Below are 24,569 nucleotides of genomic sequence, written 5' to 3' on the forward strand. Positions count from 1 at the left end.
CCTCCATTATCTGCACACATGCTCAGTCCCGCCTTCTCGCTCTAAACACACGGGAGCAGGACACTTTTGTCTAATACCTACTGAGCATGCAGCACAAGTCATGGCACCGAGGCTCCATTACTTCACTGCCAAGAATGATGTGGTGAGAACTATGTAACTTTCATTTATTCTACCAAAGGTCTGATGACAGCCTGGGGGCTAGCGGGCAGGGTATCACGAAGGCAGTACCATACGTACCTCAGCTGGAGAACCTCCCTCTGCACGTCATTGAGGGACTTCAGCAGCCTCTCATTGTCCTGTTTACACTCACAAAGTTCCGATTTCAAAGCTTTGACTGCATTCTGCTCCACCACTAGCAGCTTTCGGGCGTTATTTGCTTTCTGTTGTTCTTCATTGAGGGTTTTCTGTAGATCACTCGCTATACATTTTTCCTGCTCAACCTTATATGCCAGTAACTCAACTAAGAAAAAGATTACAAAACATAAAATAGCATTATTCATGAGTCCAAAGAGAGTCGTACAGATGATTTAATTACAGACAAGTCAGTTAAGGAGACAGGGAGAATGAAGTTTCTATAACCTAAAAGGCATTGCTTCTGATGGTGCCAGAGGTACATTCCTTCTGCCTGTTGCTGGTTCCTCCAACACACACAGCACCAGGCCTCAACACAACATGGTTCCCTGGGGTGGGCCACACCCCCCCCAGCCCCTGCAGTTCAGATTTGGGGTCTCCCTGGAGGCTGAGTTTGGAGCTAAGCCGAGATGGACCTGCATATGGGAGGCTGCTCACAGCCCTCCCTGCTGGGGGCAGGAAGGCCAGGTGTGACCATCCCTGTGGTCTAAAATGTCATCCCATCTGTCACTCCTATGCTAAACCTTCCAACAGAGACAACTCTAGCTCAGATGGCTTCATTGGAGAATTCTCCCAAAAGTTAAGGAAGAAATAAACCTAGTTCTATAAAAACTCCTCTGGAAAACAGAAGGGGAGTATACAGATGTCAGTCCTCCACAAGGCTGGCGCTCCTCCAATGCAAAACCAGAAGAACACTACGGACTAGTATCCCTCATGAATGCAGATGCAAAATATGAGCAAACCCAGCCCAGAAATATACAAAGGATAATGCACCATGACAAGGGGTCACAGCCAAAATGCAAGACCACTCCCACTAGACCAGCGGTTCTCAACCTGTGGGGTCGCGATCCCTTTGGGGGTCCAACGACCCTTTCACAGGGGTCGCCTAAGACCATCGGAAAACACATATATAATTACATATTGTTTTTGTGATTAATCACTATGCTTTAATTATATTCAATTTGTAACAATGAAATTGGGGACCACCACAACATGAGGAACTGTATTAAAGGGTCACGGCATTAAGAAGGTTGAGAACCACTGCACTAGACAGACTTCGTTGGCCATCATTCAGCTTCCAAAACTAAGGAGAGAAAGGACTTGCCAGAGCTAACACAGGGCATCTGTGAAGACCACAGTTATCATCCTATTTAAGGGTAAGACATGGAGTGCTTCCCCTGTGGCCAGGAGCAGGGTCAGACACTTCATTCACCACGTGCTCCAGGGCCTGACCAGTGGTCAGCAAGAGAAGGGGGTAGATGGGAAAGAAAAAATAAAATTTTTTTAAATTCACAGGTGACATGAGCATCTCTATAAAAAAAAACCAACGAATCTAATTAAATGTACGAACTATAACAGTTACTTAAGCCCAGTGCAAGCTCCAGGGACTCTCCCAGACTAGGTCCTGCTGGCACCCAGCACATCTGGCTCAGACACCAGGCCCCTCACCACCTGCCAGCACTCTTGGCAAAGCCTCTGCGCTGACTGGTCTCAGAGTCATTTCTACTCAGAGTTCTATGAACCGAGAAATGTTCCAGCCACTGTATTCTGATGATGAGGCTGACATTCCCTGCACTCAGGGACCTGAAGAAACCAGGATGTCACTGCTGCCACCAGATCCATCTCTGGGCAGTCCAGAGGAGCTTTGTTAACCTGTGTGCCACCTTACCCACCAGGTGAACCTCAGGTGGGCACATTTCTCAGGGGTGCACCCACCCTGCCTGCGCAGCTGGTGTTCTTGCCGGCTCCCATGGGCCTCCGCACTGGTCAGCGCTGCGCACAACTGCTGCAGCTTTTCCTGGTTCTGCAGGTGCGTCAGCCGCAGCTGGGCTCGCAGGGCCTGGATCTCGGACAGCAAGCTGCTCCTGTCGGACTGACGTAGGTGCTCCAAGGACTTCTCCTGCAGGTCCCCCTGGAGATGGGGCAAAAGAGGGACAGCAGTCAGATAGGAAGGCTCCGCAGGAATGAGGAGCCCACCCACATGGGGAAACAGGATGAGAGGGGAGCATGTCCCAAGTGCTGGTGGCTCCAGGCAGAAGCAGCACACCCTCTGCACACACAAGCCTCCACTACTGACTCTATCCCTGGCTGGGGGGTAAGCATGCACTCGCCAAGGACATGAGTGACCCTCACCCCCAGCACCTTGGTCTCGTTCTCGGGCCTGGTCTGTGCCTGGGGACTGCTCTGACCAACCTCACACCCTGACTCTGGACTCAAGCTCATAACCTGGGGCTGGGCAATCTGAAAATGCTTTTCCTTTCAAGGGAAGGCCAGTTATCTCTAGAACAGAGTGAGGTATAAAGGAGGGTAGAGGCACATAACTTTCCTTCTGTGTGATAGAATTCATGCAGAAACATGCAGTATTACACTTGGTTTGTAGCAGGGTTTCCTCTTAGTCATGGGCATGTTCCCAGGTTAGCTGAAACAGGGGTAAGCTCTAAGGTAACCCAGGTCCAAGCTTACCTGCTCCTGGACCACCTTCTGCAGTCTCTCCACCAGAGCACCATGGGCCCTGGGGTCAGAGCTGCCGAGTTGAGGCTGCAGCTCCACCGTGAGCATCTCTCTCTCCTTTTCAAATGCCTCCTGGACTACCTGTAGGAATTCTCCTCTCCAGTCAAGGCAGGTGTCAGAAAGCTCCTAAAATTAGAACAAGAAGCTCAGTGTTTGCAACATGCATCTAAAGGCTAGAACAGGAGCCACTCCGATAGGAAAGGGGACACATGAGCACCCCCCGGACTGCCCAGGGCAAGAAAGGCCAATGCTGCCATCCAAGCAGAGAAGAAACCACTGAAGACGATGGAAACAAGGTCAAGCAAAGTCAGCAGGCAAACCTTTTTCCAACACAAGGCCTGCGTCTGCGGTAGGCCCAAGGCCAGAAGTGACATTGGTAAGTGCATGCCCGAGCACATGACTGCACAGGGTAGAGGCTTGGGGTCATGTGTGTGCATACGCAGGGTGTGGACGTGCACAGGCGGCCACCCTCAGGCTACCTGCTCTGGACCTCCTCCCTACAGGTTCAGCCTAGTGTCCTGCCCACTATTCCCTCAAAGCCCATGGCAGGTTGGCTTCCCTTGGACATAGTTCACATTTGGCCCTCACCTCTGCACTGCCCCCTCTCCTGGCCTCCCTGGCTCCTTGTCTGCAAAGTGGACACTGAGACCCTGTGGGCTAAGGCCCGGCCCCCTCACATGTGGCTGGTGCCCATGAATGTGAGTGAGAGGGTTGCCAGTCAATATCACAGTCTTCTTGCCACCATGGACCACCTCTTGTTTCCTATTCCTGCTTATTTGGCAAAACAATTCCAAATTTTATTGACATCAAGAGGAGGCAAATTGTCAGTTTCTCCACCATTACTGGAACTACCACTTAAACTGTTTTCTAAAACATGAGAAAATACCTTCTCTGCCTGTTGGGGTGCTGGGGTCAGGTGCCCCCTCAGAGCTGGCACTGCCTCCAACAGGCCCTGGTCACCCCTCAGGTAGTGCTTGATGGGTGTGCTTGGCTCGCCCTTGCTGAGTGTGCTGGGGTATCCATGGTATTCGGACAGGGCCAGGATGTGGTGGCTCTCGTCATACACCATCTGCAGCAAAGCCTACAAGAGCACACGCATTTGAAAAAGAAGGAAAAGCAGCTTGAAAGCACTCATCCATTCACTGTCCTGCCCTCGCCAGGAACGCTCGCTGGGGCCACCTGCATAGTACTCGCATGGCTGTCATCAAAGAGCAGAACCTACTGTCCTGTGAGGTTTTCAAACTTTCCTCCCCCATAACCATCAGAAACAGCAGGGAACTGGTTCTGAAAGAGTGAATTTCTATATAAGCCCCTCCAAGGATGACTCCCATGATGGAGCCATCCCATCGGTTCCTGCACAGTGAACATCATCCTTCCCCTAAGCCAGAGAGCAGCTCAGGGTAGGGCCCCGGGCCAACTTCTATGGAGAGGTCATGAAGACTCCATGTACTTTCCTGGCTCTCCTGGGACCACAGCTGCCATACTATGAGGAAGCCCCATGGGACGTGTGTACGTAAGTCCCAGCTGATGGGTGATACCTCAGGGGACAAGGTGCTTGCAGATGGAATGGCTAAATCATGGGGGTGTCCCGACACAGGGTGCAAAGAAACAGTTTCAACAGACTGGCCCTGAGTCCCTGCCCACAGGTCTGTGAGAACAGGAGAGGGCCGTTTACTATAGAGCAGCGGTTCTCAACCTGGGGGTCAAATGACCCTTTCACAGGGGTCGCCTAAGACCATCGGAAAACACATATATAATTACATGTTGTTTTTGTGATTAATCACTATGCTTTAATTATGTTCAATTTGTAACAATGAAATTGGGGGTCACCACAACATGAGGAACTGTATTAAAGGGTCGTGGCATTAGGAAGGTTGAGAACCACTGCTATAGAGCAATGGTAAACTGGGACACACATGCTGGCCATCTATGTCCTGCCCAAAGAGGCTGAGCGAGGAGGAAGGTGGCTTCCCAGAGCTGTCCTCGTGGAGAAACTAGTGTTAGGATCAGTACACTCCTCACATGAGGCACAAAGGTAGGACAGAACTGAAGCTCAGCTCTCTGAGCAGAGCATGATCCTCATGCAACACTCGGAGGCCAATGGCAGTTAGAGTGGGCCAGAGATGGAGCCCATCAGCGCACCTCGCCCTGCTCCTACCACCCATTACCTTAACTTGTTTCGGGTGGACTTCCTTCTCCTTCATGACTTCCAGTGGCTGTCGGAAGCTTCCTGAGGCGGGGGACGGTACTACAGGACTAACAGTGGGAGTTTCAAGTCCTCCTGAACCTTGGTTTATTATCTCTCCACACCTGAAGCCATCACCTAAATAAAACACCACCAAATCAGTGTCTAAAACTGCAATTTTCTCAGGGCATTCCTGGGGATGCTCTGCAGAGTGCTGAGGGGTGTCAGACCCCCCATTGGCATGTGCCATGTGAGGCTGCGCCTGGAAACACCCAGATGCCTATAGCTGCAATCTTCTACCTGAAAAAAACATCAATGAACCACAAAGATGGTAAAAATATTTTAATAAAAACTTCAGATGAGATCTACATACATTAAAAGTGTCTTTTGCATGTTTAAAATATTAATGTTCATGACTTGAACATAAATCTTCAGATATTTCAGTCACTTTTACACAGATGTTGATGTGTATCTCCTCATCCCCGAGAGATAGAACCCACAGGACTCTGCAGAGCAAGTGCCACAGCCAAAAGACACACACAAACCCAAGGATGGGGTAAAGGCAGGTGAGAACCCAGACACTGAGGATAAAGAGAGAGGACAGGAGGTAGATGATGCCAACAGCAAGGACAGGTTGGGAGCAGGTGGACAAGCAGCAGACATCTGGGTAGGAAAAGCCCTAAAATCAGCCATCAGGGCTGGGGAACCCTGAACCAGGTCTAGAATTAGAGGCTCCCGGAACCTCTGTCAAATGCAGGGGTGGGGAACCTTTTTTCTGCCAAAGGCCACTTGGATATTTATAACATCATTCATGGGCCATACAATTTTAACAACTTAAAAATTAGCCTGCTATATTTGGTCAAACATTTAATTAACTCACCCCTAATGCCTTGGCAGGGCAAGACCAAGTGATTTTGCATGCCTTGTACGACCCATGGGCCGGATGTTCACATCCCTGATCTAATGGGAAGGGGTCCTCAAATCAGAATTCAGAATCTTTCAGAAGCTCATAGGCCCCAGACCCATTCCTGAGCCCTGCAGCCAGCAGCCAGTTCAGGAGGCTGGAAGCATGAGCTCTGGAAAATGGAGGGGGCACCTGATGGAAAAGCAGCTTCAGACCTTCTGTCTGCTCCTTCCCACAGCACCCGCGTGGGGCAAGGAGAACTTCAGGGGTACTGGCAAGGCCTTTGTAACTGAGCTTCCTGAGAGCGTGGAGGCCAGCCTGCTGAGTCATCCAGGTTCTCAAACAGGCTGAGCAATGTTCAAACACAGAAGACAGAGAGAAATGGAAATAAAAGAGAAAGATAGGCAGTACACACAGCAAACCAGGTAAATGTTAGCACTGGGGAATCCGTGAAGGATATGCAGGAATTCTCAGTGCTTCTTGGACTCTGAAACTGTAAAAATAAATAGTTTTTTAAAAAGATGAAGAACTCACTGTTTTCACTTCCATTGCTTTTGCCTTCTAACCCAAGAGGAGATGATCTTGACTTTTCTTGAGAATCAAGAGACGTTATGATAAAATCCTCAACATCTTTCTCCTGTTCCAATAGGTAGAATTTTAAATGATTATAAAATAACTTATTACATCATGGAAATGAACTTGCCTTACAGAAACATTCTAAGGCCTGAATTTATCATCTTCCCACAAAGAATCCAAATAAAAGTGTTCAAACCTTATGGACATATTTGAGGTCACATGCTTCTAATAATGTAATCAAATTCACCCACAGTGCTCTAGGAATAGTTTAAAGAAGTTATTAACAAATATTTCAGATTACGCCCTAGCCGGCTTGGCTCAGTGAATAGAGTGTCAGCCTGTGGACCGATGGGTCCCAGGTTCGATTCCGGCCAAGGGCACATGCCTGGGTTGCGGGCTCGATCCCCGGTGGGGGGGTGTGCAGGAGGCAGCCGATCAATGATTCTCTGATCAATGATTCTCTCTTTCTCTCTCTCTCTCCTTCTCCCTTCCCCTCTGAAATCAATAAAGAAATATATTAAAAAAAAATTTCAGATTAAAGTACTTTTGCATGAAATGGTAGAATATGGATACTCCAAATAAAACATATATCCTAATTTACTTTTTATTTGATCTAACTCAAAATACCAAAACTGTTAGGAAAGATATAATCTAACAAAAATAATAAACTGAAGTGTTCCTGAAATTAATTAGCATTACACATGGAACCTGTTAAATATGCAATACAACCAAAAATAAATCTAAAAAACATTCTAAATAAAAAATCCATATGTAAACTACACACTAAGATGAGTTTATGACTGTACTTCTCAAAATCAATATTAGTCAAGAAACTTAGTGTCCCCCCCCAAGAAAAAGAAACTTAGTCCTAACGATGCATCTCACATACTTCCAAAAATCACCTAAGTGTCTAAATGTTCACATTACAGTGGATTAGGGTTAGTCCAGCAGAAAGCTGACCATCCCTACACATAGCTGACCAGGGGACTGTGAGGAGCTCATCCACACCCGGCCGAGAGGCTTGCAGGAGGTGAACCAACAATGGCTGCCGCTGTGACACCGCGGGCCATGTAGACACAGTCCCATGGGAACACACTGGGGCCCTGGGCACCATACAGACACTGAAGCAGGACAGCACCCACAGCACCCAGGGAAGCCAACCTACCACAACCATACGATGCACATGAGGATCAGTGGAGGGAGCCCTGTCTGCGGCCAACGAAGTCTCTGCCCAACAAGGGGCCTTTTCTGGTGCTGACCCACCAAGGGAACAAAGCAGCCCCGACTGGTCAGCCTGGAGCATTGAGGCATTCGTCCGTTCCCTCAGGGAGATATCCAGGCTGTGCTGGCTCAGGACGTCCAAGCAGGGTGTCAGGGGCAGGCTGGGTGATGGCTCGAGCATTGAGTCCTTCCTGACAACCTCGGGGGAGCTCCAGGAGGACAGGTCCATCGCACTGAGTGCATTCTTCAAGGGTTCAGCCTCCTCAGTGTAGGTTAAGTCACGGGAGCTACTCGGCAAGCTCACCTGTAAACAAAGTGACCCATCCTGCAAATCTACCTTGTCTTCCATGGGAACATTTGGCATTTCATTTCTTATCAATGAGTCCTGATTTCCAATAATGTCAATTACATCCTGTGCAATTTTATTGGTATTAAATTCATCAACAGGAGGCAATTTGTCCGTTTCTTCACTACCATTCAAACTGTTTTCTAAAACATGAGAAAATGCCAATGGCTGTTGAGAGTTGAAATCCTCTGTCTCAATGTTCTGGAAGTTCATAGAATATACCAGACGGTTCAGTTTTTCTTGAAGCTGTTTCACCTGAGTTATGAGATCAACTTTCTGCAGCTTAATACACTCCCGTAGTTTTTCTTTATCCTACAGGTGAGATAGAACATGCATACAGTAAAATAACTGCATTATATGCTGTAACATTTGTCTGTCTGAGCCAGTTTTATGAGCCAATTTCAGAGACTGAGAAACTAAGCATGAGATTCCATGATGAGCCCTTTGGTCCCTTCAGACTTTTAAGATTTCAAATTTTTAAAAAGACAGAATCAAGGCTTAAAGCTCCGTGCCTAAAAGGTAACTATTGGAGAGGATTCTGGAAAGATGGCACAGCAGAAAGTACAAGAGTCTGTCTCCCCACCTGGACATCAAATTCTGCACTGGCAGAATCTTATCTGATGTAATATAGTCAAACCTCAGTTTCTAAACATCTCCTATCTCACAATTCACTTCTCAACCCAACAAACCTTCCATGCTCCTCCTTATATGATCAGTCACACATCTCTCAGGTGACAAAGAGAGAATGCACGAGTGAATCAGTTTACCACTAAATCTCATGTTAACATCTCAATACAAAGGAGACAACCAGTATTCAAAATCTTCCAATGAAACAAAGCCGTGGATCTGACAGCTTGCTTCACTGGTGAATTCTATCAAACATTTAAAGAACTGATATTAATCTTTCTCAAACATTTCCCATAAACTGAAGAAGGAGCACCAGGCTCAGAGGGCTTCACTGGTAATTCTACCCAACATTTAAGGAAGAAACTATACCAGTTCTCTACAGTCTCTTTCATAGGACAGAAGCAGAGGGAATGCCTCTTAACTCATTCTATGAGTTAGTTACCTTGATACGAATGCCAAACAGTACAAGAAATGAAAGCTATAAACCAATGTTCCTTATAAACATTTATGCAAAAATACTCAACAAAATACTAGACAATTGAATTCAACTGAATTTTAAAGGATTATATACCACAAGCAAGTGGTATTCATTACCGGAAATGCAAGGGTAGTTCAACATAGGAAAATCAATGTACTATACCACATTAACAAAATGAATGAAAATATCACACAATTGATGCACAAAAAGCATTTGACATAATTTAACATCCTTTCTTGATAAAATCATTCAACATGACTATGAATAGAAAGAAACAACCTTAACATAATAAAAACCATACATGAGAGACAGTGAAAATCATATTTAATGGTGATAGACTGAAAGCTTTTCAACTAAGAACAAGGAAAGGACATCCACTTTTACCACTTCTCTTCAACATAGTACTGGAAGTCCTAGCCAGAACAATTAGGCAAGAAAAATAAATTAAAGATATCCAAATTGGAAAGAAATAAAACTATCTATGTTCATAGATTATATGGTCTTATATGTAGAAAACCCTGAAGATACTACATAAAAAAACCTGTTAAAATTATAAAACTCAGTTGCATTTCTCTACACAAACAATGAATAATCTGAAAAGGAAATTAAAAAAACGAGTCCAGACTGGTCGGTGTGTGCTCAACCTATGAACCAGAATGTTCGATTCCTGGTCAGGGCACATGCCCGTGTTTCGGGCTCGATCCCAGTAGGTGGCGTGAAGGAGGCAGCCCATTGCTAATGTTGCTCTCTCATTGATGTTTCTATCTCTCTATCCCTCTCCTTTCCTCTCTCTCTCTCTGAAAATAAGTAAAAACATACTATTAAAAACAAACAAAAAAAACTAGCTCCTTGAATGCCTAAATGAAACATGTAGGACATTTCAAAGCAAATCTGAATAGCTATGAGAATATGATAGATTCAGAAGAAAACATGTCACTGTCTACAGTCTACGTAGTGCGTGTGTCCCCTCAACAAAATGCCAGAGAGAATGCCTGTCTCTCCTGAAACGGGCCTAAGTACCTTCACTGTCCCTGATGCTTTGCCATAGTCCTCAGCACTCAAGTGCATTTCATTTTTCACAAGGAGCAGCTCAGACTCCAGCTGCCTCTGGCAGACCGTGAGCATCGACATCATGCTGTCCTGTTTGTGGAGACCGGTGTGGTTTACCGTCACCGGGTCTTTGGCAGGCTGCAGATCATCTTTCACTGGACTCTACAGTAAGAGGAAGAAAACAATGACAATGCTATGAAGATTATATTAAACACACGGAATGTCAGAAACGCAGGGAGGCCTCAGGCTCTGGGAGCTCTAAAGCACTGAGACCAGAACCATGCTGCCATCCTGCTGTCTGCTCATAAACCACAATGGGACAAAATGTGCTGGAGGCTGAGGCTCCAAGGGCACAGGTTCCAGCTGTGGTAGAATGGGGTGCACTCAACACAGAACCCCCAGCTGATGGGAGGTCAGAACTCTACTCAAACATAAACTGAAGCATGCCCCCTCCCAAAAAAATGAGCTTGAAACATTTTGCACTGGAAATGCTGATAAAAGATAAACCATTTGATTCCACATCTAATACATGGTTGAGCTCCATATCACTGAGTGTTCCCTATCAAAAAAAGAAGTGTTTAGATAGCTTTAATAACTTACAGCAATAATAAGTTTAAAATTGTACAAAATAGCAAGACCCAGCCTAATCTCACTGCATACATGTGTCCTAATTTAAGGTTCTATGGATCCTAAATGGCAAGGGCCCCAGCCAGCATAAGCTGCAGACTCACTTCCCCTCAAAGGCATGAGCCACCCATTGGAAACTGCCCACCACAGAGAGGAGAGTCATTAATTAAAACAGAAACAGAAGAGAAGAGTAAGAAAAATAATTGTTTCCTCAGAGAACCCCCAACTCCCTCTGGTCCAGCCCAGTGCTCCACCTCCAGCTGCTTGGGTCAGGGCCTCCTGCAGGCACCAAGTACACCCCAGCTCTCTGCACACAGACTGCACCTGTGGGACTAGGGGAACCAGGCCCACCTGTGGATCATCGCCTTCACCCCAGGAGGCCACAGGTAGCTGCCTGCCACCCACATTCTGTTCCGACTCTTCATCACACAAGGTCTCATCACTCCTGGCCACGGGTCCCTGGAAGCTGCCGTTTACACGATGAAGCACGGGGGTCCCACACGCCTGTTGCTTATCCAGCTCCTTCTGGCACCTCAGAAACCGCTGGTTCAGTGCCTGCAGCTGCTGGCTGAGGCGGACACACTGCACTCGGAGCCGCTTCAGCTCAGGGGGCTCGTGTGTGGCACCCAGGGGCTGCTGCTCCAGGGTGCGGCGGAGGCAGGTGAAGGCCAACAGGATGGCCTCCAGTTCTGTGGAGTGGGCTGCGCGCCTTCTGTTTATAGCCTCAATTTCCAAATCCCTCTGGGCAATCTCTGCATCCTTTGCTTTGAGTGTAGCCTCAAATTCTTGAATCTGAGAGGCCAAGCCCTGGACCTCAGCCTCCCGGAGGGCAGCGCTGGACTTCAACTGGGCCAGCTGCCTCGAGGCAGCCTCCTCTGCAACCCGCAGGCGCTGCTGCAGAGCCTCCAGGGCCTGGCCATGCTGGTGCTCCTGCTCAGCCAGCAGCTGGCTCAGGGCCTCCTTGGCCTCAAGCGCATCCTGGAGCTTGGCCTGCAGTGTGGCCTGGGCCTCAGCTCCCTCAGCCTGTAGGCGGCACAGCCCACGCTCCAGCTCGCTCTGGAGGTCCTCAGCTTGGCTGTCACTGAGCTCATGCCTGGCAGGTCCCCCGAGGGACAGCTCTTGCTGCAGCTTCTCGATGACCTCGTGCAGTTGCTCAATTTCCTCTGCTTTATCCTTCTGCAGCCGCTCCTGGTTCTCCTGCAAAGTCTCAATAATGGACTTCAGCTCCTCGACTTCAGAGCTTCTACTATACATAACCTGCAGAAAGAGCACGTTTCAGAGGCAAACTACATAAATGCCTTCAGAATCCCCTCTCAACTTACAGCTATGAATTTGTTGTCAGAAGTAGAGGCGTCACACACTGTTGATGGGAATGCAAAATGGTACTATGGAAAACAGTATGGCAGTTCCTCAAAAATTAAAAACAGAACTACCATATGATCCAGAAATTCCACTTCTGAGTATTTATTCAAAAGAACTAAAATCAAGATTTCAAAGAGAAATTAGCACCCCAGAATCATTGCACTACTGTTCACAAAAGCCAAGATTCACAACCTAAATGTCCATTGATGAATGAATAAAGAAAATGTACGTGCATTCAATAGAATATTATTCAGCCTGAAAAACAGAAATCCTGCAATATATCACCATATGGATAAAACCTGAAGACATACTAATAAGCCAGTCACAGAAAAACAAATACTACATCATCCCACTGATATGAGGTATTTAAAACTAGAGGCCTGGTGCATGAATTTGTGCACTGGTGGGGTCCAGCTGGCCCGCCCCGATGGGGGCCATAAGGGGTGGGCCAGCCGGGGTGAGGGGATGCAGGCAGTTTGCCGGCCAGCCCCTCCCCCGATCAGGGTGCGTGGGGCTGCTCGGAGGCGGGGCCAGCCAGGGTGAGGGGCCACAGGTGTTCCAGTCGTTCTGCCATTCGGTCAATTTACCCTTTTATTATAAAGGGTAGTCACACTCACAGAATCAAAGACTAGTATGGTGGTTACCAGGGGCTAGGAGAGAGGGGAAAATGGGAAACTGCTAATCAATGGGCATACACTTTCAGCTATGCAAGGTGAAGAAGTTCTAGAGATCTGCTGTACAACATTGTGCCTATAGCTAACAATATTGTACACTTATACAAAACAGCTGTAAGAACTAACAACACCAAACAACAGTTAATATATAAAAAATTCCCAAAATACTGCACCCCAACTACGTAACTATCTCAAAAGAAAATCCTGTTGCTGCTGGGCAGCTCATCAGACACTCCACTTGAGGCTGCTGGGCACTGCCACAGAGCCCAGCCATCTTTTGTCAGAATTTTGAGGAAGCTCTAACTTGGCCACTTCTCAGTCAATGACACTTTCATACTAATATTTTGCCACCTTTTAAATGTGTATTTAATTAATATTTAAACAACTCTGATTTGATTTTCCTAAAGGGAGAATTTAGAATTTAGGTGTCATTCTGATTTTTTTAAAATATATTTTTACTGATTTCAGAGAGGAAGGGAGAGGGACAGAGATAGAAACATCACTGATGAAAGAGAATCATTGATTGGCTGCATCCTGCATGCCCCACACTGGGGATCGGGCCCACAACCAGAGTATATGGCCTGACTGGGAATCGAACCCTGACCTGCTGGTTCATAGGTCGATGCTCAACCACTGAGCCATGACGACTGGCCTAAAAAAAATCAATGAAAAAAATATTCTCAGGTGGGAATTAACAAATAAATACATGCATAAATATGTAAGAAAAGAAAATAATTTTAAAAATCCAAAATCAATAAGAAACTCATGCAACCAAAACAAACAATCCAATGAAAAAATGGACAGTGGACCTGAATAGACACTTTCTCCCAAAAGACATACAGATGGCCAATAGACATATGAAAAGATGTTCAATGTCACTAATTGTAAGAGAAATGCAGATTAAAACCACAATGAGATCATCACCTAAAACCTGTCAGAATGGCTATCATCAATAAATCCACAAATAACAACTGTTGGTGAGGAAGTGGAGAAAAGGGAACCCTCATGCACTGTTGGTGAAAATGTAAATTGGTGAAGCCACTATGGAGAACAGTATGGAGGTTCCTCAAAAAAAAATGAATAGTATTAGAGATGCCATATGATCCAGAAATCCCACTTCAGGGTATTTATCCGAAAACACACACACACACACACACACACACACACACACACACAAATAGTAATTCAAAAAGATATATGCACCCCTATGTTAATTGCAGCATTATTTACAATAACCAAGACATGGAATGAAGATATGGAAGAACTGGAGTATTTGGGTTTTTTGGTGTTAAGCTGTATGAGTTTCTTATTTATTTTGGATATTAATTCCTTATTGGATGTATGATTTGTCCATCAGTAGACGATTGGATAAAGAAGATGTATGTTACTCGGCAATAAAAAAGAATGAAATCTTGCCATTTGTGACAATATGGATGGACCTAGAGGGTATGATGCTGAGTAAAATAAGTCAGACAGAAAAAGGCAAATACCATATGATTTCACTTATATGTGGGATTTAAAAAGCAAAATAAATGAACAAACAGAAATAAATTCATAGATAGAACAAACTGGTGGTCACCAGGTGAGAGGGGGGGTTTGGGCTGGAGGGCTGAGTGAAAAAAGTGAAGAGATTAAGAAGTACAAGCTTACAGAATAGTCATGGAGATATAAAGTACAGCATAAGAAGTATAATCAATAATGTTGTAATAACTCTGTATGGTGCCACATGGGTAGTACACTTATCAGGGGGATCACTTCAAAAGGTATTTAAATGCCTAATCACTATGTTGTACACCTGAAACTAATGTAATACTGTATGTCAAATATATTTGAAAAATAACATTTTAATAATTAGTTGCTGGTTTTAAAGGCATTCCTCAAGCCTGACCAATGTGGTTCAGTGGTTGAGCATCGACCTATGAACCAGGAAATCACAGTTCGATTCCCAGTCAAAGCACATGTCCAGGTTGTGGGCTTGATCCCCAGTAGGGGGCATGCAGGAGGTAGCTGATCAATGATTCTCATCATTGATGTTTCTATCTCTCTCTCCCTCTCCCTTCCTCTCTGAAATCAATAAAAATATATTAAAAAATAAAAAATAAAGGCATTCCTCAAAGTAACACAAAATAATATTCTTAAATTTTGCCAAATATATACTAGTAAGATACCAACACAGATCATTAATATCTCAATAGCCTCTTTCACAGTGAAATTTGGAGACACAAAAAACTGCAGACAAAACTTCTTTTTACTCTAACAGCTGCTTCAGTCCTTATACCCTCTATCAAAATTAATCGGAAAAGCCATTACACACTTTATGTAGTATCACCCCAGAGGTTTCTGTTGATCCAAGATCACACTTATAAACTATTAAGAACATAATGCCCAAGATGCCTTCATGCCAAAAGGACCACCTACCTCGCTGAGAGTGCCACTTCCCATCCCAGCCAGCTGTGCCTCCAGCTGCTCACTCATACACAGTATCTCCTTTTCTTTGTTTTGCAGAAATGCCTATTGAAATGATAATAATAATAAAATAATGACGCCAACAAAGCCTTACAATGGAAACAGTCCCCAGGCCTTGCAGACATAAACTATCCTAATAAATAAGCCTGTAGTTTCAAATACTAACACTCAATTTGAAAATGTTTTTCTATTAAAGTGATTTCTATTTAAAGTGACCTATTAGTTTGGTTTTCTAAAATTAGTTACACATTTCTCCAGGAAATTTGTTTAAAGCAAGCATGTCAAACTCGCAGGCGGCCAGTCGTATGACTCGTTTGAATGTGGCCCGCCGGCCGCAAGTTCAACATGTTTGGTTTAAAGCAACCACCAAAGAGTAAGTAAAGCCCGTTCTTATGTGCTCCTCATCTAGTAATTAAGGATGAGTTCCCACTGAGAAGATAAGCAGTGATTCTAGAACCGGCCTAAAACTCATTTTCACTGAAGATATTCTAAATTGTGCAGTTGCAAGCCTTTGGGAGGATTAGGCACAAATGACACAGACCTGAGGATTTCTTTCAATGCTATCAGTTCACTAATGAAACGATTGCCAGGTTGGCATCATAGGACACTATTTTAAACTCAGTGTATTTCAAGGCCATCTTTTAAGATTATGTTTTCTCTACATCTTTGATTATCATGTCCACTATATAAGGGCTGTTTTTCTTTTTTGCTTGAAAAGCACAATTACATTAAGATAACAGAGAAGATTTAAAAACAGACATTTTTCCATCCTGAGCGGGCATCGTGGTAATGGCCAGAGCAGGGCCACCATTCCCAAGTTATAATTTGTTTCCTGGGCAGTTAGGGAAGTGCCTCTCCTACAAGCAGCCTTCAAGACATGTCTGTCATCAGTGCTGCAAACCAAAAGCAAGAGTTTGGTGTGGAGGTGAAAGCAGGTGAACTTCCCCAGTCAAGGTGACTCTGGCTTTCCACTCATGATTCTGTGAAGCTGCCTCCACACTACACTTTCTCGAGCTGCCAACCTCAGTACAGACACAAGTCAGGCACTTTCTGAAATCACCTGCCAGAGCAGGGTCCTCTCTCTTCAGAAAGAAGTCTCACGTCTTCTGAGAAGGCCTGAGGTACCCATGTAAATGATGGTTCCCATGTTGGGCTGCAGCACTTAACCGAGAGAAACATAGATGACAAGGTGGGTCTGGTCACATTACCTTCAAATTGGCGTTCTCTTCTTGTAGTTCTCTGACGCTGATGGCAGCATGGCTGTTCTGCAGGTCTAATTTTAAATTCAGATGTAGTACTTCTTCATTTTTATTAACTAAGTCATCTTTAATCTTTTCTAATTGTTCTTTTAAGTCCAAAACCTTTCAGTGAAACAAATGAAGGTAAACATTAAAAATTACCTAATATTCTAAATGATTTAATAATAATTAAAATCATGCTAAAAGATTTGAAAGTACATGCCAAAAAAAATTACTACTATCCTATAACCCACATAAAAATGCTAAAATAACCAAGAATACGCAGCAGTTACAAACCCACTGAAGTTATCATTTGGACGTCCTGCCCTTTACACAGCAGTGCAGAGGACACGTGTCAGGCACTGAAGAGAGGAAACCACCCGTCCGATCTCTCCCTCCCCTTACCTCGCTTTCCCGCTGCAAGAGTGCCCTCTGCACGGCCTCTAACTGGATTTCTGAGCCCTCGGGGCAGCTGTCCACAGGAGGCACAGAGCATTTGCCCTCATCTAGTTTAGACTGCAATGTGGACACCAGAAGCAAGTTACTCATCTGTTGTTGCTGTAATGCCTCTTTATCCTATTTAAGAAAAAATGAGATTTATTTCAGGCAAGTATTTTAAGACAGCCTCAATGTGCTGTCTATTAAAGTGTAAACCATCCCCAACTCTTCCTGCACACACCTGCACATACCACACCTGATCCCCAGACCAGCCATGCTCCAGAGTAGAGATATGCTTGGTGAAGGATAAAACCCCAAACAGAGAGCCACTGGTGGCCCTTGATTACACTGGAGGAACTGATCCTTAGTAATTATTCAACAAGGTACAAAATAGTCTCTAGACTGTTAGCAAATATAAAAAAAAAATGAAAAGAACTTGCCAAAGAACAGGGCAATGGGTGACAATATATGCATACAAAGAATATTAACAGCCTGTTAAAAAGTTTTCAAAGAAAATTTAATATGGATAAAATCGTTACAGCCCATTGGCCCAACTTTGTGTAGGAAAAAAAAGGCATTTCCTATACCCCAGCATCTAATAATTCAGTAAATGTTTACTTCGTTGGGGGCGGGAAAGGGGGGTAGGACAGCAGCTTCGAGGAACTCTCCCCAAGTCAGCACCAAGTACCACTCCCCTCCAAGTGATGAAAGGAAGTGAAAGGAGGTGAAACTGGCCAGGTTGGTGTCCTGAGGTAAGAGCCAAGCTTGACTCCTTCAATAATTTTCGTGGGCATTCTCAAGAACCTAACACACCTGATAAAAACTAGCCTCCTTGAAGCAGGATTTGTGTTAGGACAAAACCAATGATTCAAAAATAAAACTTCTCAAGGAGCATCACTTTTCATGTAACTTTTAACCTCCAGCTCATTAAATAAATGAAATGTCAGAAGTCTGGTTGCCTTTGAGGAAATGCTGAATGACCAGAAATGCCACAGGTCTCCTACCCTCAGCACAGCCCTCCAGCCTCATCCTAGTGTTCAGATACAAACAAAAGCATCCAAACAACACCATGAAAACTCACTGGAGGCATCTTCACTGGGGGAATTGACATAGTTACTAAATTCAAAAATGAAAATAATTGTAACTAGCACTAAGTATTTAATGAAATAACTTTCTTAAACCTAAAATCTTTAATATTTACTTTATGAAATTACTAAGGAGTACTATAAAAATTGTTATAAAATGCTATTTATAGTAAATATGATATTGTGATTTATAATAAAAATATATATTGGTATTCATCTGATTCCTGGCACAGAACTCCTAAAACTCTTGGAATTATTCCTGAGTGATAAGAGTGACAAAGGTGTTTGATATTCATAACAAGCCCCTTCCAGCCACTCCTGAGTTTATGTTACTGAGGTGGCTTTTAGAAAGCCCAAGGTCACCTAAGGATGGTCGCCAGGGAACCAACAATGTGATTAGAAGGTTGGACTTTTAGTCCACCCCTGACCTCCAGGGAAGGTAGAAGGGCTGGAGGTCAAACCAATCACCAACAACAAATGATTTAATCAATCACACCTAGGTGATGGGGCCTCCAATAAAAACCCAAAGGACGGGAGTTCAGAGAGCTTCCAGGTTGGTGAACATATGAAGAAAAGGAGACAGGGGCATCTGGACAGGCACAGAAGCCCCGTGTACCTTCCCCCACACCTCACCCAGTGGGTCTCTTCAATTAACCTGTCCCTGAGTTATATCCTGTATAACAAACAGGTGACCTAGTAAGTAACATGTTTCTCTGAGTTCTGTGAGTGACACTAGCAAATTAGTAAAACCAAAGGAGGGGTTGTGGGGACCTCTGACCTATACAACCTGGACCTGGGATGGGCATCTGATGTGATAAGGGGTGAGAGGTTGAGCCCTTAACTTGTGGGGTCTAACGTTAACTCAGGAGGATGGTGTCAGAACTAAGTTCTAAGACACCCCATTGGAATCTGCTGAGAACTGAACACTTGTTTGGTGTGGGGGAAACCCCTACACACTTGGTGACCAGAAGTATCACCCATGAAGTGATGCAGCAGAGGACTAATCGTGCAGGAGACCTACGAAGCATTTTTCCTTTAGAGCAAATAAAAGCCAAGAGGTCAGAGGGAACTCTGCCAGCAGTTGGTGTGAGGTCCTCCCTAACACAGTCTTCCTCGTGGAAAGGAGGGCCCACCTCGCCCGCCTGCCCCAAGCACCTCAGCGTTCTGAGTGATGAACCAACAACAGGGACCCAGATAGAATTCCACACAACATAGGGTGGTTACCTGTTGTAGTTCTTTCATAGCTTTTCTTTGCTTCTCCAGTTCTTCCTGGAGCTGGATCACTTTCCTCTTGGTATCAGCATTTGTCTCCTCCAGATGTTTTATTTCCTCTTCCTGGATCAATACTTGTCTATCTGCTAATTCTTTCTTCATCACCAATTCATTAAGTTCATCTGATTTTTCTCTCAATTTTTCCTGTAACAATTCAACCTAAAACAAAAAAGAATGCTTGAAAAACACAATAGTTAAAAAAAAACCAACATCTCCCAAATAAAAAAGTACCCAAGGCAATTCAGAGAAAACTGATCTTTTACATGGCTTTGTAGACCTAGGCTGCAGAGAGAATTGGGCATTCTCTCAATAAAAAACATAAAAATAAAAACATAAAACTTGTTATTAAAATGAGTTTTGATAGTGAGGAATAGACTGCTACTCAGCAATAAAAAACAAGAATGAAGCAGAGATACTGCAACAACCTGGATGAATCTCCAGGCTGAGTGAAAAGCAATCCCCAAAGGCTGCCCACTGCGGCCCATTGTATAACCATGCGGAAATAAGAAACTATTAGAGGGATCTGCTTGAGAGCCCCCTGGGGCTCCGTCTGCACATCAACGTCCTGACTGTGACCTTGGGCTGGCTTCTGCAAGATGTCACCACTGGGAAAACTGGAAGAAGAGCACACAGGATCTGTGTGTCTTATTTCTCACACAACTGCGATTGAAACCACAATTTTCTCAAAATAAGTTTAATTTTAAAAAAGAATAAACAATTGACTACAGCCACCCTGGACAAGAGGAAGCAGACAGTTCCAGACTAAGCAGAAGGATGCGAGAAAAAGCAGCAAGACACAGAAGCAGGTGCGCCACCGCCCATATGTCACATGCACCAGCCATGCAGGTAGACAGGGCACCGACAGAGGACACATACCTCCTCATCCAGCTGTGCCTGCTGTCATTGCCGTGTACATGGAAGGCAAAAATATTTTTAAAGATAAAGTTTAAAAACACTATAACGAATCGCTCCCCCACACACGCCTGTAACCCATGGCAGGCTGACTTACATCCCTGTCGCGGGGCCCCCGGGCCTGCGGCTGGGCTGCCCGGTGAAGCTGCTCCTCCAGCCGCTGGATCTCCTGCTGGAACTCCTCCCGCTCATGCTCCCTCTCCACGGCCTGCTCCTGTCATGAGAGGCAGATTGTGGGGGTTGCTTACGGTGATGTCACTTCCCAATTGCACCCACTTCCCTCTGAAGGGAACCACTGAAAGGTACGAGATGGACAGAGAAGGCTCCAGGTCTGATGCTACAGCCTGAGCTTCCATTTCATACACATGGCCACTGCCCAGTACAATAGGCCCCTCGAATGGACATTGTGGGAAGGAGAGCTAAATGAGGAGGAGGGCCTTTCCAGGGGATGAGGGGAAGGCTTCTGAAATATTGAAAGGAAGAAAAGTCAGAAAGGGCAAATAGCGCAGGTCCAAACTGGTGCCAGGCACACAGGACCTGTAACTCACTGCAGGAGACTCCTGCCCAAGCCACTGAAAGGAGTGTGGCCACAAGACCAGGGGGTGTTCCCTCAGAATCCCATATCACAAATGTTGACAACATCTGAACTACCTACCAAGAGACAAGGACATGTGAAGGTCTACTATACATTAATCTTCTCATCGGGCCATAGAAGCTTAATGACCTGGGAAGGGCCCAGGCTGGAAAGATGACTTTCAGGGAAGAAAACTGAATTTACAGAGCTCTTACATCCATGAACTGCCGCTGGCTGCGCAAGTGCTTGTCCAGGGACACCATCTGCTGCCGCAGGGCGCTGAGCTCCTCGGCCTGTGAGGCGCATGCTTGATGGCGTGAGAGCTGCTCTTCCAGCTCGGCCTCCAGGAGCTTCACCTGGGCAAGCAGAGTCGCCCGGTCTTTCTCACATTGCTGCCTGGTCTCCAACCGCTCTGTGGTGGCAGCTTCCACTTCCTTCCGAAGAGCTACAGTGGCAGAGAACAGAAGGGGAGCCTACAGCACGGGGCATGGCTCTGTGCTGCACCAGAAACACCAACATGTGCTTACTCACAGTGACGCTGCACAGCACAAGCCCCACATGACACCATGGCCAGCCTCCCTGGCAGCTCGAGACCCAGTCCTAGCCAGGGACTGGAGCACAAGGTCTCCAAGGCTTCCAGACTCCCCACAGATACGGCACGGATCTAACCTTCGTTCCCTCTCCTCCTGCCGCACAGCCACCTCAAGATGAGGGAACGTATATCCCGCAAACCAACATGGGCCTGTGTTCTGTCAGACACCGAGCTCATGTCCTAACATAGCTGCAATGTAGCCAAATACCCACTGAAAATAAACTCAAGCACATTTGCAAAAATAAATAAATAAAATTTTAATATTGCAACCTTTACATGAATATTGCCTAAAGTAAAAAATTTTCAAGAAAGCCTGAGAAGAATCCATCTTGGTGTTCCCAAATGACAGTATCAGGTAACTTTCTAGGAATTACACCTTCACATATAATCCCCAAATAGGGAAAAATAAAATGTAACTTAGAAGTCCTGTCTGAGGCCTGGCCAGTGTGCTCAGTGATTGAGTGTCGACCTATGAATCAGGTGGTCATAGTTCAATTCCTGGTCAGGAAACATGCCTGGGTTGTGGGCTCGATCCCCAGTAGGAGACATGCAGGAGGCAGCCAATCAATGATTCTCTCTCATCATTGATATTTCTATCTCTCTCTCCATACCCCTCCCTCTCTTTTAAATATATTTAAACAAAAAAAATCCAATGCTTTTATCTTTTCTCTTTTTTAAACCCAATGCTTAAAAAAAAAAGTTCTGTCTGAGGGGACACAAGCCCTGATAAGCCACTAGCAGTAAAACATTCACTATGTGCCCGGGGCCGGGGTAGGATCTTGAAGGAAAAGGGTGACGTCCTCAGTGAATCAAAAGCCGAATTAAATTCTGGGTGCGGCCCTGGGTGGTTTGGTTTAGTGGTCAGCCTATGGACCAAAGGGTCATGGGTTCAATTCGCAGCCAAGGGCACATACCTTGGTTGCAGGTTTGGTCCCTGACCCCAGTCAGGGTGTAAGCAGGAGGCACCCAATTGATGTGTCTCTCTCATGTCGATGTTTCTCTCTCTTTCCCTCTCCATCCCTTTCACTCTCTCTTAAACAAACAAACAATGGAAAAAATATCCTCGGGTGAGGATTAAAAAAGAATAAAAATAAAATAAATAAATTATGGGTGCGACAGCTAAGGCTGCAATTCAAGTGGAAGCTATAAATCAAGCAGCATCTAAAAGGAGGCTTGCCTCTGTGGAACCCTGAGTGTTTAGACTACCCCAAAACTGAAATATTAAGTATTTACATTTCACCAGCTTTCAAAGTCTAATTATTCTGGTTTATAAAAATCTGTCGATTATCTATGACAAACTACCATCACCACTAACGTTCTTAAGTAAATTTTCATGCTAGAAAGTTTGCAATTACAGTAAATTAGCCTTAAACATGCAGTTAGGTCAATGTCATTCACAGCCCTTAGAGACACAAAACGAAGCTCACATGTCACTGCTGTGACAGTCAGTGGTGCCTGACCATCCATCCAGACACCACCACCTTCAGGGCTCTGTGCTGCAGAAGAGACACTGGCTGCCAGCACACATGGCCTACATGCAAGCAGGACCGAGGGGAAGGCATCTGCGTGGCTGCCAAGGCAGAGAGCAAAGGAGCTCCACCAGGCCCACCCCTCCCCCAACCTAGGACCCCATGGCCCCTAGCCCTGCACGACAGCACACACTGTAGCTCAGTTACTGCCGTAGGCATCACTGGAGGAAGGCATGCCATTTATACATATGATATTGAAGGCGAAAGTTATTTTATTTAATAATTTGCCACAAAAGCTCTGGAATATTTTTTGCTCTTCAGTAAAATATTTGCAAAGTCTGGTGCAAACACAGCATATGGCACATAAATCACTTGTTTGTTTTCACAAACCTGAGTCCTTGTGCGCTACAGTAACAGGAACGCCTACAAATGAACACATAGCACTTTCAGAGATGAAACAGGAGAATGTGCGACCTAGAATGTGACCATTAGAAACAAGAAAGAGGACAGTGACAACAGCAAGAAATGTCTTCGGCCCTGGACAACCTCTAAACCTCGTGCACTTTCAAGCCACCACTGCTTAGGGGCCTAAATGTCTGTCTCCAAAAACCATATGTTGAACACTAACCCCCAATGTGACGGCATCAGGAGGCAGGGCCCTTGGGAGGTAGAGCCTTTCTAAACGAGACCCTGAAAGCGCCCTGAACCTTTGGCATGTGAGGACACAGTGGGAAGACACTGCCTGTGACCATAAGGCCCCTTACCAGAAGGCAATCGTGCCAATACCCTGACCGTGGAATTCTAGCCTCCAGGACCATGACAATAAATATCTGTTGTTTATGAGCAACCCATCTCTGTTTTGTCACAGCAGCTGAATGGACTGAGACAGGACTGTTTGCCCAGGTGTCAGAGCAGGTTCTGTTCTGGCGCCCAAAGGCTTTTAAAGGAGACAAACAGAAGAGATAGAGCTGAATTTCCCCATGAGATGCCGGGACCTCCCAAAATTCTTGAACAGCTGACAAGCAAGTCGAACAGCTCACACAGGATGGCCAGCACTTTCGGTTTGACATGCCAAGTCCCTAGCTGGGATCGCACAACTATGTGGCAGGGTGAGGGAAAGGGACAGAGATCAAGTGAGAAATTAAGGCAGGATTAACAATGTGAAAATGAAAGCAAACCCAGACGGTCCCAAATAAAGTATAAGAATTTCCTGGTGACAAAACAAAGCAAAAGAGAGACTGGTCTGGACCCAGGAGAGAGTTCCATGATCTTTCCCTCCCTGGCCCAGCTCCCTCTTCTGTGAAGGCACTGAGGGCACACAGGTGGGACAGGCCTCTCTGCAAGATGGGGCACAGCCTTGGGAAGAGCCAGGGAGGAGCCAAGCCAGGTGTGGGCAGAGATGATGCCACAGAAGAGCTGAACCACGGGCAGCCGGGTCCAGGCCCAGCTGAGCCAGAGCCACTTGGGTTTGGCCAGCCAAGACGAGGCTGTCCCACGGTCTAGGGCTGTGTGGCCCCTGAGATGGTCCCGCATCCGTGTATCCCACAAGGTCCTAACTCTTAGGTCTGAACCTGCAGGAGGAGGAGAACGGGCTAGAAGTACCAGTGCTCA

At 45.6% G+C, this 24,569-nt stretch overlaps 1 protein-coding gene across 5 annotated transcripts in view; it reads right to left on the reverse strand.

The window, feature by feature from the left end:
* PCNT (pericentrin) overlaps positions 1-24,569 on the reverse strand; it is a 90,733-nt gene that overhangs the window by 18,931 nt on the left and 47,233 nt on the right. For 3 of the 5 annotated variants that reach the window (XM_070407027.1, XM_070407026.1, XM_070407025.1), the window contains 16 exons: positions 21,113-21,342; positions 20,421-20,537; positions 20,288-20,308; positions 19,364-19,570; positions 17,022-17,192; positions 16,587-16,739; positions 15,331-15,423; positions 11,228-12,133; positions 10,220-10,411; positions 7,693-8,406; positions 6,486-6,588; positions 5,031-5,185; positions 3,749-3,943; positions 2,815-2,988; positions 2,068-2,263; positions 238-460 (listed from right to left, as the gene is read on the reverse strand). In XM_070407027.1, coding sequence (XP_070263128.1) covers positions 238-460; positions 2,068-2,263; positions 2,815-2,988; positions 3,749-3,943; positions 5,031-5,185; positions 6,486-6,588; positions 7,693-8,406; positions 10,220-10,411; positions 11,228-12,133; positions 15,331-15,423; positions 16,587-16,739; positions 17,022-17,192; positions 19,364-19,570; positions 20,288-20,308; positions 20,421-20,537; positions 21,113-21,342 — 3,850 coding nt within the window. Of the gene's footprint in view, positions 1-237; positions 461-2,067; positions 2,264-2,814; positions 2,989-3,748; positions 3,944-5,030; positions 5,186-6,485; positions 6,589-7,692; positions 8,407-10,219; positions 10,412-11,227; positions 12,134-15,330; positions 15,424-16,586; positions 16,740-17,021; positions 17,193-19,363; positions 19,571-20,287; positions 20,309-20,420; positions 20,538-21,112; positions 21,343-23,348; positions 23,382-24,569 lie in introns of all 5 variants that reach the window. The other 2 variants (XM_070407024.1, XM_070407023.1) reach the window with 1 other exon arrangement.

This window comes from Myotis yumanensis, unplaced genomic scaffold (assembly GCF_028538775.1).
Source record: "Myotis yumanensis isolate MYYU_CA2020_CCGP unplaced genomic scaffold, mMyoYum1.0.hap1 SCAF_2, whole genome shotgun sequence".
Taxonomy (NCBI): Eukaryota; Metazoa; Chordata; class Mammalia; order Chiroptera; family Vespertilionidae; genus Myotis; species Myotis yumanensis.